Genomic DNA, 17,666 nt, shown 5'->3' on the forward strand with positions numbered 1-17,666 from the left:
CCTCCATGCAGAATTCTTTCAGCTGTGCGATGTTTAAGGGGTTTCTTGCATGCACAGCCCGTTTCAAATCCCCCCACAACATCTCGATGGGATTTAGATCCGGGCTTTGACTTGTCCATTCCAGAACCCTCCATTTCTTTCTTTCCAGCCATTCCTTCATGTATTTACTGGTATGTTTAGGGTCATTGTCATGTTGCAAGGTCCACCTTCGGTTGAGCTTCAATTCTCCGACAGATGGCCTCACATTATCCTCAAGCACCCTCTGGTACAATGAAGAATTCATAGTGGATTCTATGATGGTGAGCTGCCCAGACCCTGATGCAGCAAAGCTGTCCCAAACCATAATATTTCCACCACCATGCTTTACAGTTGGTATCAGGTTCTTGTGGTCAAATGCTGTCTTTGGTTTTCACCCAAACATGTCTTCTGGTACTGTGGCCAAATAGCTCTATCTTTGACTCATCTGTCCAGAGCACATTGTTCCAGAAGTGCTGGTCTTTACCTGGGTGTTCATTGACAAACTTTAGTCTTGCCCTGATGTTCTTTCTGGACAGCAAAGGTTTCCTCCTGGCACACCTCCCATGTAGATCAAATTTGTGCAGCCTCTTTCTAATGGTAGACTCGTGCACTTTGACATCAACAGTGGCAAGAGCTATCTGTAGGTCCCGTGATGACATTCTGGGGTTCTTAGAGACTTCTTTCAGCATCTTGCGGTCTGCTCTCGGGCTGAACTTGCTGGGGCGGCCTGGCCTGAACAAGTTGGCAGTTGTTTGGAATCTTCTCCACTTGTAGATGATCTTCCGGACAGTTGAATGATTTGATTTCAAATTGTTTGGAGATCTTTTTAAATCCCCTCCCAGACTCGTAGGCATCTATAACCTTCATTCTGAAGGCCTCAGAGAGCTCTTTTGATCTCGACATAGTGACGCCACACACTTCAACAACAAAGAGCAAACCAAACTAAATGTCTGAGGTTTTAAATAAGACAGGTTCCTCGAAGATCCTCTCTAACGATGTTCTAATCATTTACACCTGAGCTGGTGCACCTGATTCTAATTTTAGGTATTTTAAGTAGTGATAAATGTAGGGGTGTACTTACTTTTTCCACATGTGAAATTTGCATTTATGTTTATTTAAATTATGCAATGGACTACTAAATGTAAATGTTTCATGATATTTGTTGTATTATATCACCTTTATCTTTCAGTTTGTTGAAATGAAGGTCAAAAACTGTATGTTGAAATATGTTGAAAAAGTCAAAACTTTACATGGGGTGTACTTACTTTTTCACAAGACTGTATATATATATATATATATATATATATATATATATATATATATATATATATATATATATATATATATATATATATATATATATATATATATTGTTACGGACACGACTTATTAGGATGTGATTATGGGCCGAGCGGAATGGCCGCCGTGTTCGCACAGTTTACCCGATTACACTCGAACGTTGGCCAAATCGCGCTATGCTAAATCAATTAAGGAAAGGACACAACGGCTGGGTTAAATGACACGACACCAGGGGTACAGTTCTCAAGACCTCCGGAGGAGGTTATAATATGGGTTTGCAGAACGTTTAGATTACACGGACAAGAGGTACAGCATAGAAAGGTGGGCACTTAAACACGGTCTTATCTTAGCCCCGACAGACCACAGATAAACGGGACAAGACTGACTCACACAGGGATTGATGGCAGGGGAGGGCAGGTAGTCGATGGCGCAAGGTGCACCTTGACTCAGGGGCAGAATCGACCCGGTCCGGTCCAGAGATGCGGGAGGTATCTCTCAGCGCTAGGAGGTGACGTTCTTTCTCCAAGCTGGGGGCGCATCTGACGTCACCTCCGGTAAGTGGCTGCGTATATCCAGCGGGGAGTGACACGCCCTCGGCTCGTTAGCTCCGCCCCAGATGGAATCGGTCCGCCGCTTCTTATTGGGTGCGGGGGGGTTACCGGGCTCCGCCCTTGACGAGGAGCTGACAGTCAGCCCCTGTGTGGTAACCCCGTCGGAGCACATGGGCAATGGCGGCTAACCAAGCCGGAGTGAGGACGCACACTCCCCGCGCCGCCGCCGCGCCGCCCCCCGCTGTTGTTGTAGTTGTTGTTGTTGTTGTAGTTCCATGAGGAAGAGATGCGGGGAGGTATTGTGGGAGGTCCTAAACTCACTACTGGTGCCATACAATCACATTCTGGTGCAACGAAGAGTCAGAATTAATGGAAACGAGTCCTTAACTGACATAGACTAAGAATAACTAGCAAGATGTCCGAAAGTTGTCTACGTGAGATGCGGGTGGACCTGGGCACGACATTTAATGGGGGAAAAAGGGGAAGGTCGGTTCTACAGAGTGTTGTTTACAGACAATGGGACTAGGGAATGGGGGATTGGGGATAGTTGGGGAGTATTGGGGAAATAGGGGAATATTTACAAGCGGATATGGATGGAGGCCAAATCCCATATCCGCAACAATATATATATATATATATATATATATATATATATATATATATATATATATATATATATATATATATATATATATATATATATATATATATATATATATATATATATGTATATATGTATATATATATATATATATATATATATATATATATATGTATATATATATATATATATATATATATATGTATATATGTATATATATATATATATATATAATATATATATATATATATATATATATATATATATATATATATGTATATATATATATATATATATATATATATATATATATATATATATATATATACACACACACACACACACACACACACACACACACACACACACACACACACACACACAGACTTGGCATTTAATATGGAATTTTTTTTTTTCTTGACTTGGGTTTACTTTCTTAACTCAGTATATCAATCTGGTGAGTTTCTTTTACACTTTGGTGATTTATTTGTTAAAAGAACCATGTCACTGATTGTCTGTCGCAGCAAGAAGTCAACAACAGGATTATATCACAGGTGGCGTGGCAAAATGTACGGACAGGTGCATTTGATGATTGGCTTCACAGTCGGGTATACAAGGGTTGTTGCGTTCTGTTTTAGTGGAAAACAACTGCTGCATGTCTCCAAAAGTTATTGCCGCTTCCTCTGGAGATGGTCCGTCAACTCGACAATGCTGTTTGTCATGGAGTGGTGGCTTTACGAAATTACGGCATGAAACAGCATGCTATTGCTCAGCAATATGGCATCACTCAAGGTCAGGTGTCAAAGATCCTGAAACGAAATGCTCAGAGGGGTGTCCCTACTCCAATACCGAGGCCAGGATGTCCCCGCAGAACCACAAGGAGGGATGATCGCCAGCTGCACCGGTTAGTCCGCAATGGCCGTACCAAGTCAGCTAATCGGCTTAGGGCTGAGTGGCAGCAACTGACAAATGTGCCTGTATCCAGAAGGCTAGTCAACCAACGACTGGTTCAAGCAGGCTATCATGCCAGGCGTCCCCTGAGAAAGCCACGCCTGACCAGACAACACCGCCAGCGCCGATTGCAGTGGGCCAGAGAGCACCGTCAATGGCAGTCAGGACACTGGAATCACGTGATGTTCAGTGACGAGTCAAGATTTCTGGTCTATCATCAAGATGGCCGCGTCCGAGTGCGCAGACAAGTGCATGAAGCCTACAACAAAGATTGTATAGTGCCAAGAGTCCAAGCTGGAGGTGGTGGGGTGACCGTTTGGGCTGCTTTTCATGCAGGGGGCAAAACTGACCTGGTTGTTCTGAATGGAAACCTGAACCAGTTCAAGTACAGGGCCATTCTGGAAGAAACATTGCTTCCATTTGCTCGTGCAGCCTTTCGAGGAAACTTTGTCTTCCAAGATGACAATGCACGGCCTCATCGTGCTCGCATGATCCTACACTTTCTTGCTGACCGTGGTGTAGAGCATATGGAGTGGCCTGCCATGTCCCCGGATATGAATCCGATAGAGAACTTGTGGGCAGAATTAACACGTCAAATCGACCACTTGGACCAGCAGCCGACCTCTATGCGTGAATTGCAGCAGGCTATTGTCACTGCATGGCAAGCGATTCCTGTCCAAACCTTGGCAAATCTCGTGAACAGCATGCCTCAACGTGTACGTGCTCTCCTGAATGCTCGTGGGGGTTACACGAAGTACTGAACTGTAATTTTACTGTCCGTAATCCCAGTCGTAATTTAACTTTTGTTTTTGTTAAAAAATAATTTGGCTAATGTGCAAATTAAAGAGATACTTCTGGAAAACGTACAGAAGTTTAACACAGTACTGTCCATGATTGAGTTCGATATCAGTTTACATCACTTTCAAGGATCAATTTATTTGTTTCGAAATGTCAAATGTGGTTTTTGTTTCTTTTAAAGGTCACATTAACAAAATCTGGAATAATTTCAACATAATTCCAATGAACTTTTGGTTCTAAGACATCTTGAAAAGTAAGTTCACCCCCACAAAAAAATATTCCATGTTAAATGCCAAGTCTGCATATATACATATATATATATATATATATATATATATATATATATATATATATATATATATATATGTATATATATATATATATATATATATATATATATATATATATATATATATATATATATATATATATATATATATGTATGTATATATATATATGGGAGCTGGGGCATATATATATATATATATTAGTACCTCTAAATTTGGCAATATTTCATCGCATGAAGTGCATTTCAAAATCCTTGTCACTCCAATCATGGCGATCCTAAATTTGGGGTCAAAATTGATGTTCATTGTGCAATTTTATTTTTATTTTTTTGAGGTTGACCAACCAGTAAACCAGTAAACCAATAAACCTGAGATTGTGGGGGTTGTTGCAGGAGGAGAGATGTTATTTGTGTGGAGGTGTGGGAACGGTGCAGCATGCACTAAGTGCATGTTCAGTAGCATTGGCAGCAGGACAATACAGGTGGCGACATGATTAGGTGCCTGTCAGTGGTGGTGCAGATGGTGCAACAAGAGGTGCTGAGGTCGAGAGAGAGAAGAGTGGAGAAGGAGACTGATGGGGGAGAAGTGTGATTTGTCAAAGAGGGCCAAGTGGTAAGAGGTGGAAAGAGGAGGAGGTGGAAAGCAAGAGGGCTGTCAGATGCTTGTGATTGGCAGGTGGTGGCAGACCTAAAGCCACAATTGGTATTCCCAGAGGAGATCTGTGTGACAAGGTTGCGGCCTGACATTGTCATTTCGTCAGGTGCAACAAGACAGGTCATCTTAGGGGAATTGTCTGTACCTTGGGAAGAGAACATGGAGGAGGTGCACGAGAGGAAAAGAGGAAAGTACAGTGAGCTGGAGGCAGAGTGCCGGGAGAAGGGTTGGCGAGTTTCGTGTCAGCCATTTGAGGTGGGGTGTAGAGGGTATATTAGCAAATCCTTTTCTGCATTTCTTGCTTGGCTTGGCATGTGTGGGACAGAAAGAAGGAGGATGTGTGACAAGGTGGCCCAGGTTGCCTTGAAAGGCTCATTTTGGATATGGAGGAAGTTTACGGAGGCACGTCGAACGGTGTCGGTTGAGGTTACAGAATAGAAATGGAGGTGTGTGTGTGTGTTGGTAGATGGTGCGTGCTGGTTGGTAGATTGGTGTATTTAAGGTAAGATGTGCATGATTTAATGATATTATCATATTATCGAGTGTGCAAGGAAAGTTATAAATATATGATAATACATTAAATCCTATTGCGAGTAAAGTTGGAATAAGTGATGTTGCATTGATGGGTTGACTGACTGCCTGGATGCAACTGAGGTTGTGGATCTACTGATTTACCATCAATTGATGTGGATCCATGATCGAGGTTGTGGATCCGCCGTTTGGAGAGGTCCTGGGCTGAAAGGATTGAAACCTCGAGGAGGTACGGTGCCCAGCTGATGATCCATGCAGTCGGGAAACTAGTCAATTACTTACAGGTTAAGGTTCTTGCTTTACGTGGAGAAACTATGTTTGAGGTTTACAATTTAAATAAAGTTGAATATGGGATGTTGTGAAATTAACAACATTTCCAACAATCCTTTAAATTATTTATATTTAAGTTTAGGAACAACCAATACTGTACAATTAATTGTGTGTGTGTGTGTGTGTGTGTGTGTGTGTGTGTGTGTGTGTGTGTGTGTGTGTGTGTGTGTGTGTGTGTGTGTGTTGCAGGAGTGGGTCATGAGTGAGTGTGGTTTTGCATGTTTGCATGAGTGGTGCATGTTGGTCAGGGTCGGTGGTTGTTTGTGTGTGGGGGGGTTTTTTTTGGTTTTTTTTGTTACTATTATTATTTCTTACCAGCCGAAACCCGTGGAACATCTACGGAAAGGAGGATGTGGTGTATGGATAGAGTGTACCATTATGGATGGCATAGGGGAGCGCTCATGGGATCTTCTTCTTCCGTTAAGCTCCAATTTTTTCTCTTTAAGTTAAGTCCAATCAGTCCTCTCTGCTCGAAGTGCTCAGGCCATGCCTACCCGCTCTCATACTTTTATTTCCGTTCGGTGTAGAAAGAGATTGACATATCGTTCGTCTGTTTTCAGCTCGTTATCTTTAAGCTTCCTTACGTCTCGCCACCTGCTACACCTCTCTGAGTTACGAGGATTTATGCAACGCACCCCGAGTATCGCAACGTCACTCCATTTAACTTTATTAAAATGACGATAAAGACGTGAAACCCGTGGAACATCCACGGAAGGGAGGATGTGGTGTATGGATAGAGTGTACCATTATGGATGGCATAGGGGATTTGCTTGTCCGAGTAAGAGTTACGAAGAAAGATCAATTTTCACTTGTGCAAAAATGCTACTCACAATTACATCGCCTGTGCGTCGGCCTGTGATTGAGCCAGAGAGTTGGCCTGTGAGTCAACTTCCTTTCCAATGTCTGCAAGAATTGAAATACTGATTGTGAATGTGTAAAATTATATGAAAGAAGAACATGCATACCAATAGACGATGCCATCGAAAAGGAGAGCAGCTGTCAATAGAAAAGGATGTCTGACATCAATTTGACATTATTGCACAGGAAATGACAAACAAAGAAACAGTTAATTTCCATCGGGTAACATTACGATGAGAGATCAGCCGATACCTTTATTATGTCCATCAGCATCCATGGCACTTAGAAAAAAAACGCAGCATCAGCCAGCCGCAGCCAACTATCACATACTGTCTCGAAGTCAATGCCATCCTTTTATCTCTTCGTATACAAGTTCAACTCACTGATCGCAACGTCACTCCATTTAACTTTATTAAAATGACGATAAAGACGTGAAACCCGTGGAACATCCACGGAAGGGATATCGTTCGTCTGTTTTCAGCTCGTTATCTTTAAGCTTCCTTACATCTCGCCACCTGCTACACCTCTCTGAGTTACGACGATTTATGCAACGCACCCCGAGTATCGCAACGTCACTCCATTTAACTTCATTAAAATGACGATAAAGACGTTTCCTTATATATCCTAATTTAAAATGTTCAAGGGAATAAAAAAGCTTCCTTACGTCTCGCCACCTGCTACACCTCTCTGAGTTACGAGGATTTATGCAACACACCCCGAGTATCTCAACGTCACTCCATTTAACTTTATTAAAATGACGATAAAGACGTTTCCTTATATATCCTAATTTAAAATGTTCAAGGGAATAAAAAGACCATTTGGTTCACACCACCCATCACACCACTCGACTGTCCAATCAGCAGACGGCTCGCATCGCCTTCGCCCAGCAGACGCTAATACGATGGTGTCGTAAGATGGCGTCGTATCGGCCGATAATCGGATGCTTTTGGGTCCCAAAGTCGGCGAATTCACATTTTTCGAGTATGGCTGTACGTGATAAACAAAGAGCGCGGTTCGTAGATGGAAAATTCATTAGTGCCGTGGGCATCGGGTCACTGGGTGCGGCGTAAAAGGGATAACAAAGTCGAGTCCTTACGGTATTATTATATAGATAGATAGATATATATATATATATACACACACACACACACACACACACATGTTGGTTAAACACCTAACCTTCAAGGAAACCACATCATCGGAAGGAATGTTTTTTGTTGTTGTTAAAGAAATTGCCATAATTTCCTAAAATACAAGCAATATCATGCGATAAAATAATGCTTTTTGACGATGTGGTTCTTCTTCTTTAATGGCCACAATTATACCCATGTTCTTGTGAGGTGCACCGGTAGAAAGCCTGGCCCAAGTCTTTCACGAATCGGCCTGCCAGGCCTGATGTTTGACTCAGGTTAGGGCTGGTATTTGGCATTTGTTCAGGATGCCGGCGATAGCTTGCCTACTCTTTGCGAAGGACCCTGTATGATATTTTATGTCCACCAACTAATACTAGCAGATGGGGGACATCCGTTTAACGTCCATCCAAGGGTCGGCACACATATTGATGAATCACCCCACCTATGAAACGCCAGTGTGACAGTTTATAGCTCGGTCGAGATTCAAACGCAGGCTAAACAGTTTAGAGCTGAACGTGCTCGGCCATCCTGTGTTCCTCAATGGTTTTTGTCAATACTTCAGGCAAAGTCGTTAATTTGCTTAATTTTTAGCCGCGTCGCAGACGCTGCTCATAGAGTGCACTCTGCTGTTGTTGTTGTTACCACCCCTTCCTCTTCTTCTTCTTCTTCTTGTTCTTGCAGAGGAGACAAAACCTCAAAGCTCCACCCATTCTGGGAACCATAGCTCCACCCATTCTGGGAGAGCCATCATATAAACAAATATCCACCATTTTATTAACTCGCATAGCTTTGAGGCCTGTTTTGTAGGCCCGTGGTGTCTTCCTCTCACACAGTTTTCTTTCAAATCAAATTCGATATATCATTTCATTTTTCACAGTCGCCAACATAGTTTTAGACTCGGTTGAAAAAAAACGGGAAGAAAATCCGATGAAAGTTGCCCTTTATAGAACGAAATGAATTCTCAAAGGCCTGTAACTTCAAGTCCATTGACATTTTTTTTTTTTAAATTGCGGCATGGTCAGTCATACACCGCCCGAAATAAGAGACGGGAAAATGCCGAGATATATATATTTTGTTTAAATCGCGGCATGGTCAGTCATACACCGCCCGAAATAACAGACGGGAAAATGCCGAGATATATTAAAAATTCGTCCATTTGATGACAATCGTCACGATGAAATATTTAATTTATACGTCGTCACAATAATGTGGAGAGAGGAGCATAGCTTCGTTCACGTGTCGCCACATACGGGAAATTGCCGAGATATATTTTTTTTTACATCGCGGCATGGTCAGTCATACACCGCCTGAAATAACAGACGGGGAAAATGCCGAGATATATTAAAAATTCGTCCATTTGATGACAATCGTCACGATGAAATATTTAATTTATACGTCGTCACAATAATGTGGAGAGAGGAGCATAGCTTCGTTCACGTGTCGCCACATACGGGAAATTGCCGAGATATATATTTTTTTACATCGCGGCATGGTCAGTCATACACCGCCTGAAATAACAGACGGGAAAATGCCGAGATATATTAAAAATTCGTCGCCACACACGGGAAATTGCCGAGATATATTTTCACTTTGCACAAAAATAACATCAAGTAATCGAATCAATAGGAATGTCCTGTGCTTATAACATCGACGTTATAGGCACAGCTGCATCTAGGCATTGTGTAACATCGACGCGGCTTTTGTTTTAATTAAAACTTTTTGTACTTGTTATGTTTAGAACCACTTTTTCCTGCTCTTCTCGGTGTGAACCCTTTTAATGCTTGTAGGATAGCTGAGGAAAATTTGTCTTGTGCCGGTCGTTATTACATCTAGTCTATGTGCATGCATTTCCTCCTTCATGGCGTTGCCTGTAAGTGATGCAACGAAGGGGAAGCTGACTATGGAAGGGCTGTTGAAAGTGACGGGAGCTGGGGAAAGACATGCAATATTTAAAGCAGCCTTTTCTTGTTGCAACAGACCCAAATTTGTGAGCAGAAAAGGACAGCCATCCGTCTGTTAGGAAATTCCCAACGCCGATCGTACTCGTACACATTTTAAGTTATTTCCAAAACAAATTATGTAACATCACTTGTACAGTGTGTTTGCATTTCCCAATGATGTTGCTTTCGGAATAGTAAACAGAGAAACTCACTGACTTGCTCTTTCAGGATTATCTCTTCCAGCAGATTGTGTCACGAAGATGGAGACTTTTAAATCGGTCATTTGTGGATGAGGCTCGAAGAGAGGGGTCTTTATGGAATCCAAGCGCTGAGATTATAGGTTTATGGTTTAAACTTGGAAAAAAAACAAAGTAGCCCTTTTTTGTGAAAAGTGTCTCCTACTTGAAGACCTTTTTTGTTTGACCTTTGCTTCGATCTCTGGCCCCTTGTGATTAGTCCGGCCTCTCGGCCGTGTCCCACCTGGATAACAAGCTGTTCGAGGATTACGTGGAGAAAAAGGCTGATCCTTTGGTGGGAGCCCTTGAGCCAGGAATGTATGCGGGATACTTCGACTGGAACGACTGTCTCGCACCCTCAGGTCTTTGTGACTTTGTCTCGGTCTCTATTAAACCTGAGCACCGTTATTTATTTATTTATTTATTTATTTATTTATTTATTTATGTTCCCTTTTTGTGCATTTACGCATTTGATATTTACTGTTTTGAAGACAATTAGATGAGATTTTTAAAATATATTAATCAGGTGCTGTTTCCACTTCTTCTTTTTTTTTTACTTGAATCTACAAATCGAAATTATTTCACACCGGACATTGCACTTTTCCGTGGATGTATTGGTACTGGCATTTTCAGAGCATGATACTTCGTAACTCCCACACCTTTTTCCTCGTTTTTCTTTCCTCCCTCATATTTTCTTGCTTAACCTTGCTAACCCTCCTCTTTGCCAAGTGTTTTACTTCCCTTGCTTTACCTTTGCTATGGCTTCCTCTTTGCCTTTTCTTCATCCTCCTTTTTTATCTCGCTGTCCTCCACATTCCTCCCTTCGCCCCAACCCCTCCCATTCATTCTATTTTTGTCCTTTCTATTTTTTTTCCTCCACTCATATTTTTACTTCCATCGACTCTGCTTTTCAACCCCTCTCCATTGTTCCCCGCCCTTTTGTTTTCCATCTCCTCTTTTCCTTCCCTATTTACTTCTCCATTTTTTTTTTCTGCTTCTTTATTTTTCCCATTTTGTTTTTCTTCTCCCTTTGTTGACCCTCTTCATTATTTGGATTCTCCACTTCCTTTTTTCTTGTTTAATTATTCTCTCCAACCGCCTGTTTATTTCCTCTGTTTTCCTGCACCCCCATCTTTTCTCCCCACTCTTCAGTAAGTTTGTTTAGATTCCTCCCTCTATAAGTTCTTCCATTGTTGAGTCAACAGGAGTCATTTAACATTCAGAAATCGATTTGCTTTCCCACAACATTTGGTAGTCCAAAGTGATCATTGATGGGGATGGGAGTGTAGGTGCGGCAATGTTTCTGGAGCATCGAGTCAACTCCATGATGTGGATTTGCATCACATGTAGACCAGACCAGGTGGGGCAGACAGACAGGCATGGATTGAGCCGGCTAGGGTTTTACTGACAACCCAGTAGTGACTTCATAATTGTACTGAGATTATCTCGTCTAGAAACTCAGAAGGCCTTTGTCATCCTATCGGTGTATAAGTGTTTCTTTAGAACCCACAATGTGTTGAAGCATAATTTGACTTTAGGGGTAGTTTGAGCAGTTTGTATAAATTGATATACTGTACTGTACAACTTAGTGCTTTTTCTTCGAGTTTTCTTCTTTACCTGTACATATCTCTTATTTCTCTGGTAGCTTGTAACTGTTGCTGCGTTTTTGCCTGAGGAAGTAATGCTGAAATCTTTCTATCTGGGTTCTTCCCAACATCTTTCTAGGGATAGGAGCTAGGGCTGGGAGTTAGGGCTGGGAGTTAGCGCTAGGAGTTAGGGCCAGGAGTTAAGGCTAGGAGTTAGGGCTGGGAGTTAGGGCTGGGAGTTAAGGGAAGAAGTTAGGGCTAGGAGTTAGGGCTAGGTGTTAAGTAAGGGAGTTAGGGTTAGGGGTAGGAGTTAAGGGAAGGAGCTAGGGCTCGGAGTTAGGGATCTTTGTTCCTTTCACATTTCTTTCTATTTTTTCATACTTCTCTTTATTAATTCTAATTCTTGCTTCTTCCTTATTTCTCTCTTTCTTTATCTATCTGTCTTCGGAGAAGTGGATTCATGCAGAATTTTTTTGATGACTCCAATGTAGTATTTAGTTTTCTGTTTCGTTCTCTTTTTCGGTGTTGATTCAGTCAATGTGAATAACATAAGGGATAAACGAACGGGCCTTGTGCATGTATAATTGTGGACGCAATCACATTGATGAATGCTGGGTTAAATAAAGCGGGTGGGGTGTTAATTTCCTGTGTACCTGATTCTCCCAGGTTAAGGTTCTTTGGGTATCAATCACTGTGAGGTAGAATGTAAATTTATCCAACCGGGTGAGTGTTCTGAAAGGGAACCGTGAAGGCATGTGGTAATGCTGTATTGGTTATCAGCGCGAAGTGAGCAGACAGCAGGAAGCTTTCAGGCTTTTGGCACAAATGGGGGCATCGTTTCCTTTTTCGTTTTCTTTCTTTTTTCTCCTTTCATGACCACAGGAATTGTGTGAGATCTTGTATTTAGTCTCCATTCACTTCTCCATCTGCCGGGCCATTTCTCCATCTCCCGGGCCATTTCTCCACCTGTCTCTTTCTATTGCAGTTGCCATTGACTTTCATCTATCATTACCCTATCAGAACGAACAAAAACGCTTTGCGTGCGATTTCTCGTAAAAATGTCAACATCGTTGCTAACCTATTTGTCTTAGCACGCGGAGCACTAGTGGCTCATGATGCTCAGAATCCAAATTCAAATCCCATAATTACCTCTGCCACCAAAGATGGACAAAGGTTATGTTTTCACCCCTGTTTGTCTGTCTGTTTGTCTGCCTGTGTGTGAGCAGGATATCTCAAAACGTTGTGGACGGATTTGGAAGAAACTTGGTGGATGAGTTGGGTAGGCTACAAGAACTAGCCGATTCGATTTTGGTTAAGGTCCGAATAGTGATCCGGCCGATCAGTGGATACAAAACTTAAACTGTTGAGCCTGGCCATTTCTAGTATTGTATGTATTTGTCCATACTCTTCTAATGAATACAGCCTGGTGTTGGCTTAGCGGTTAGGGTGCCGGCTTGGGATCCTAGGATCCTGGGTTCGAATCCCGGTCGATCGCTGAATTAACACCAGGGGGGTTGACTCAGCCTGTCATCCTTCCGAGGTCGGCAAATTGAGTACCAGCTTGCTGGGTGAATGATCCGGGTGTGTACCCCGGTTTAGAATAGGTATCCCTGCGCATCGTAAGAGCGTGACCAAGGGTTGGCATCAGGAAGGGCATCCGGCCATAAAAACATTGCCTCAAACAGGGAACCATGATTGTCATGGGGCCCGCAAAGCTAACCCCTGCTCTAGTGGGGAAAATGGCCTTAAAACGATCATTCATTCATTCATTCATTTCTAATGTGCATGTAATTGACATCAAATTACATTCACGTCTTTGTCCTGATTAGGATTTATGTGAAGCTCATCTCTGAGCCTCAGATCAATGTAAAAAAATTAATATATATTATATGAGTCTCCCATGTATGTGAAAGACAAAGGAATACAAAAAAAGGATGTCATTTTTTAAAAGGATGTTTATCCCACCGCGCCCGTCTCAGTCTCTTGCACTTCCACATCATTCAGACATAAATGAGGCCAACAATATGGTAAACATAAATTCTTTCTTCTCTATTATGCTATCGTACTTTCAAGTAAGATTATATCATTATAATCAAGTTACGTTTTTCTACATTAAGACAGAATTGTCCCCAAAAGCGTCATTCGTTATAACGAGGTTTGCCTTTTTTTGCCTTTTTTGCCTTTTCTCATATCCAAGCAAACCTGTAAGAATACAGGAAGCTATTTCAAATGTTTTATCTTCTTGCGCACACTTTCACCAAAGCAGCACAATATAAACATGTTGAACTTTCACTAACCTTCCATGTGTTAAACAAGCTGTGATGCTGGCTTAGTTTGTCCGATAGGTGGATTCAAAGGTAGTGCACTTCCCTTTAAGCTGTCCAGCCTGGGTTTGATTCTAGGCCCACATATAAACTCTTTGGTGTTTCGCAGGCAGTGCATTGTTACATCGCAAAGTGTGCTGTCTCTCATACAGTCTTTAAGCTGGGTGTCCCACCCACTAGTAATAAGTAATAAGTAGGTGAGTTATCGCCGGCACCATGAACAAATTCCAAATTCCTGGCCTAACTCCAGTCGAACGTCAGTCTGGCTAGCCAGTTCGTGAAAGACTTGGGCCAAACTTCCCACTCGACCAATTCCACAAGGTGGAAATAATCCCCCTTTGAAGACGTTGTACTAAAAGGAGAATCTTGGCTTGGGCTTTTTCAGGCCTAGTGAATTTCCCAGTGCTTTATTTGGAAGCAGTGTTTTTTTTTTTTTGCGGGTCGATAAATTGGCTGTAAACCTGACTTCTCAATCGATCGGGGACACGTAAAGGCAAGATGTGGCTGCCTCACCAGAAATTACGGGGGAATTTACTGGAGTTGCATTTGCTGCCTGCTGTTGATTTTTTGCCTATGAGGATGCAAAGCAAAAAACAAATTGATAATGTGTTGCAAAAATATGACATTCGTTTCATTTTGATTCAAAAGACTGCTGGAAATACTATTTTTTTATACGTTTGCAAAACTTTTCACAAATCGTATGATACGCTGTTGGTGAGGATTGATTAGATGTTGCGTCGGGTAAGTTTATTCCGCTGCCTTTTCAACCGCAACCAGTAAAGTTTCTGTTTGACACCGGACTCAAGGAAAGCATTAGTTCCTTTCTTGAGAATCTGGGAATTCCTGAAGGCATTTCGATCTGAACACCTGCTATTTGCTGAGAACCACCAACAGAAGGTTGTGGTTTGAGGCTTTATCTCTCTTGCACAGTACTCTCCAGGTGATAATAACTTTTAGTTTATTTCCTCTATTTACTCCTTTGCATCATGGTCCACTGTCTTCATGCGCGGATGGATACGAATAATAAATATGGTAGTTGCAATAACATTATGCAAAAATTAAGGAGAATGGCAACTTTGTGTCTATAACTCGACGTAGGATTGTTTTCAATGATGATTATTTTCAGAAACTTTGTTTGGGGGGAAATTTTTTGTGGGGATGGTTGAATATGAATGAATGATCGTTTTGAGGCCATTTTTCCCCGCTAAAGCGGGGGTTGGCCTTGCGGGCCCCATGACAATCATGGTTCCCTGTTTGAGGCAATGTTTTTATGGCCGGATGCCCTTCCTGACGCCAACCCTTGGTCGCCTCTTACGATGCGCAGGGATGCGGTGTACCTATTCTAAACCGGGGTACACACCGGGATCATTCATCCCAGCAAGCTGGTACTCAATTTGCCGACCTCGGAAGGATGACAGGCTGAGTCAACCCCCCTGGTGTTAATTCAGCGATCGACCGGGATTCGAACCCAGGATCCTAGGATCCCAAGCCAGCACCCTGACCACTAAGCCAACACCAGGCTTTTGTGGGGATGGTTGATGAAGGTTTTTTTTCTCAGCTGTTTAAGCCCCTGTCACACCTTGACGATTTAGCCAGCATATGCTGACGTATCAAAATTGAGTGCTGGTGTGAGTCATACGCTGGCATACGTCGACAAATTTTGTGCATGCACGAAATTTGTCGACGAGCTCGGCGTACTACGACGTATGCCAGCGTGCTTCAGCGTGCTCTTAACGTAGCCAAATTTTTCATACGTCGGCATACGCTGGCTAAAACGTCAAGGTGTGACAGCGGCTTTACCTATTACCTCTGCCATGGAAGGTGGATGGAGGTTATGGTTTCACCCCTGTCTGTCTATCTGTTTGTTTGTCTGTGAGCAGGATATCTCAAAAATAATATGGACGGATTCGGAAGAAACATGTTCGACAGACTGTGTGTGTGACCAGGACCAATTAATTACATTTTGGTGAAGATCCGGATACAAGCATGTTTTACATTTCTTAAGTGATTCTTCACCATTGAGAGATGCACTATGCCTCAAAATGTCATATACGGGTTATGACAAAACTTGGTGGATGAGTTGGTTAGGTGGCAAGAACAAGCCGATTACGTTCGGGTTCAGGTCCGGATGCAGATCCGGCCTATCGGTGGGCTACAATATGTAAACTGTTCAGCCTGACAGAGGTATGCGCTCTACCAAGTGCCGTTCTAGTTTCTGAAGTATTTAACATAAACATGTAGGAGTCCTTGGATAAACTGGTTGGTTAGTGCAACAACCAAGTGGGTTGCATCTATGTAAGTTTGTGCACATGTACAGAGAAAGAAGTTTTGCGTAGTGGAGTTGCACCATGTATGAAAAGATCCTGTACTTGATTGGGTGAAGAAAACTGACGTGATCGTGTGTTGTGCAGGTGTGCGCAACTACTTGAAGGAAGTACTCATGAGTTTGACTGCTGTTCATGCTGAGGTGAGATGTTCTTCGTTATCGAGCCCACTTTAGTTCAACTTAAAACTATTCTCCTCTCCATTCCTATTCTTTCTTCTTGAAATTCGCATCCTTCAGCCCTGGCACATTGACATCCAAACCAAATACAGATCGGCCACGATCTACCAATCTTCCAAAAGGCCACTGTTATTGGCTGACCAAGAATATAGGTAATAACAATTCAAACCTGGTTTATGCAGAAGTTGGATTTAAAAGTTGCAGAATTTGTTTGCTGTATAAACTTGCATCTTATTTATATACTCCTCCTTGCATTGGTCAAACCGCCGGAGTTAATGAAAGAGGCCAAAGGGACTTGATATCGAGCATAGCAGAAGAAGGGATATGGATGAATGGAGGTGCAGATGATGGCCGGAAGTTGCCTCCCTCGCAATGTCTGTTCTGCACTTTTGCCAAACCATTCCTACTTTCGAGTTGACTAAAAAGATGACTGGCTGTCCAGTGTTGGAAGCCACAGCGGAAAAAGCTGTCGCCCATGCTTCCCTTAGCCATCTCCGCAACCTAGGAACCTGTTTGCCTTTCCCAATGCCCAAGTGCTTGGGGTCAAAGGTGAACTTTTCATATCCTATCGGACTGTCATAGACAAATGCTGGTGGATTGCATACAAGTCCTATCTGCTGTTTCACTGGTTTAAAGTACGATTCCTTCATTTCCACCTGACACGAGCAAGGTGCCGTGCTTGTCTACAAATACATTGCTTGGTAAATAAGGTAATTACAATGCAGAATCAACGTTTTCTCCTTTTATTTGGAGTTGGCTGAGACTGTGGTGTTATAACTGGTTAATTTCAGTTTGTTTGGAAAATGTGTCTGATAAAGCAAAAGTTTAAGGTTTTTCTTTCACCATTTGTTAAACCACGAGGGTGGGGGAGCATTCCACTCTACTTTTTGACAGTCATGCAGTTAGTTATATGGTGTTTGTAGAATTTGATTTTCCTTCCCTTCCCAGGTTTGAACATAATGGTGGAATTATGTGAACCATCATCAGCCCACCTTCATTGGGCAAATTAAAGTGGTGATATTTCCACAAAGTGATACTTTCTTCTGGAACACTGTACATTTGAAAA

General features: G+C 42.2%; 1 protein-coding gene across 2 annotated transcripts in view; it reads left to right on the forward strand.

Moving 5' to 3' along the window:
• Nucleotides 1-17,666, forward strand: part of EXOC2 (exocyst complex component 2) — a 183,336-nt gene that overhangs the window by 137,129 nt on the left and 28,541 nt on the right. The window contains exons 23-24 of one of the 2 annotated variants that reach the window (XM_078779721.1): nt 10,408-10,549; nt 16,509-16,564. The exons of the other annotated variant lie outside the window; for it this stretch is intronic. Of the exons in view, the coding sequence (XP_078635847.1) occupies nt 10,408-10,549; nt 16,509-16,564 (198 nt within the window). The remainder of the gene's footprint in view (nt 1-10,407; nt 10,550-16,508; nt 16,565-17,666) is intronic. 2 annotated transcript variants of the gene reach the window in all.

Source organism: Myxine glutinosa, chromosome 6 (assembly GCF_964187855.1).
Source record: "Myxine glutinosa chromosome 6, kmMyxGlut1.1, whole genome shotgun sequence".
Lineage (NCBI taxonomy): Eukaryota > Metazoa > Chordata > Myxini > Myxiniformes > Myxinidae > Myxine > Myxine glutinosa.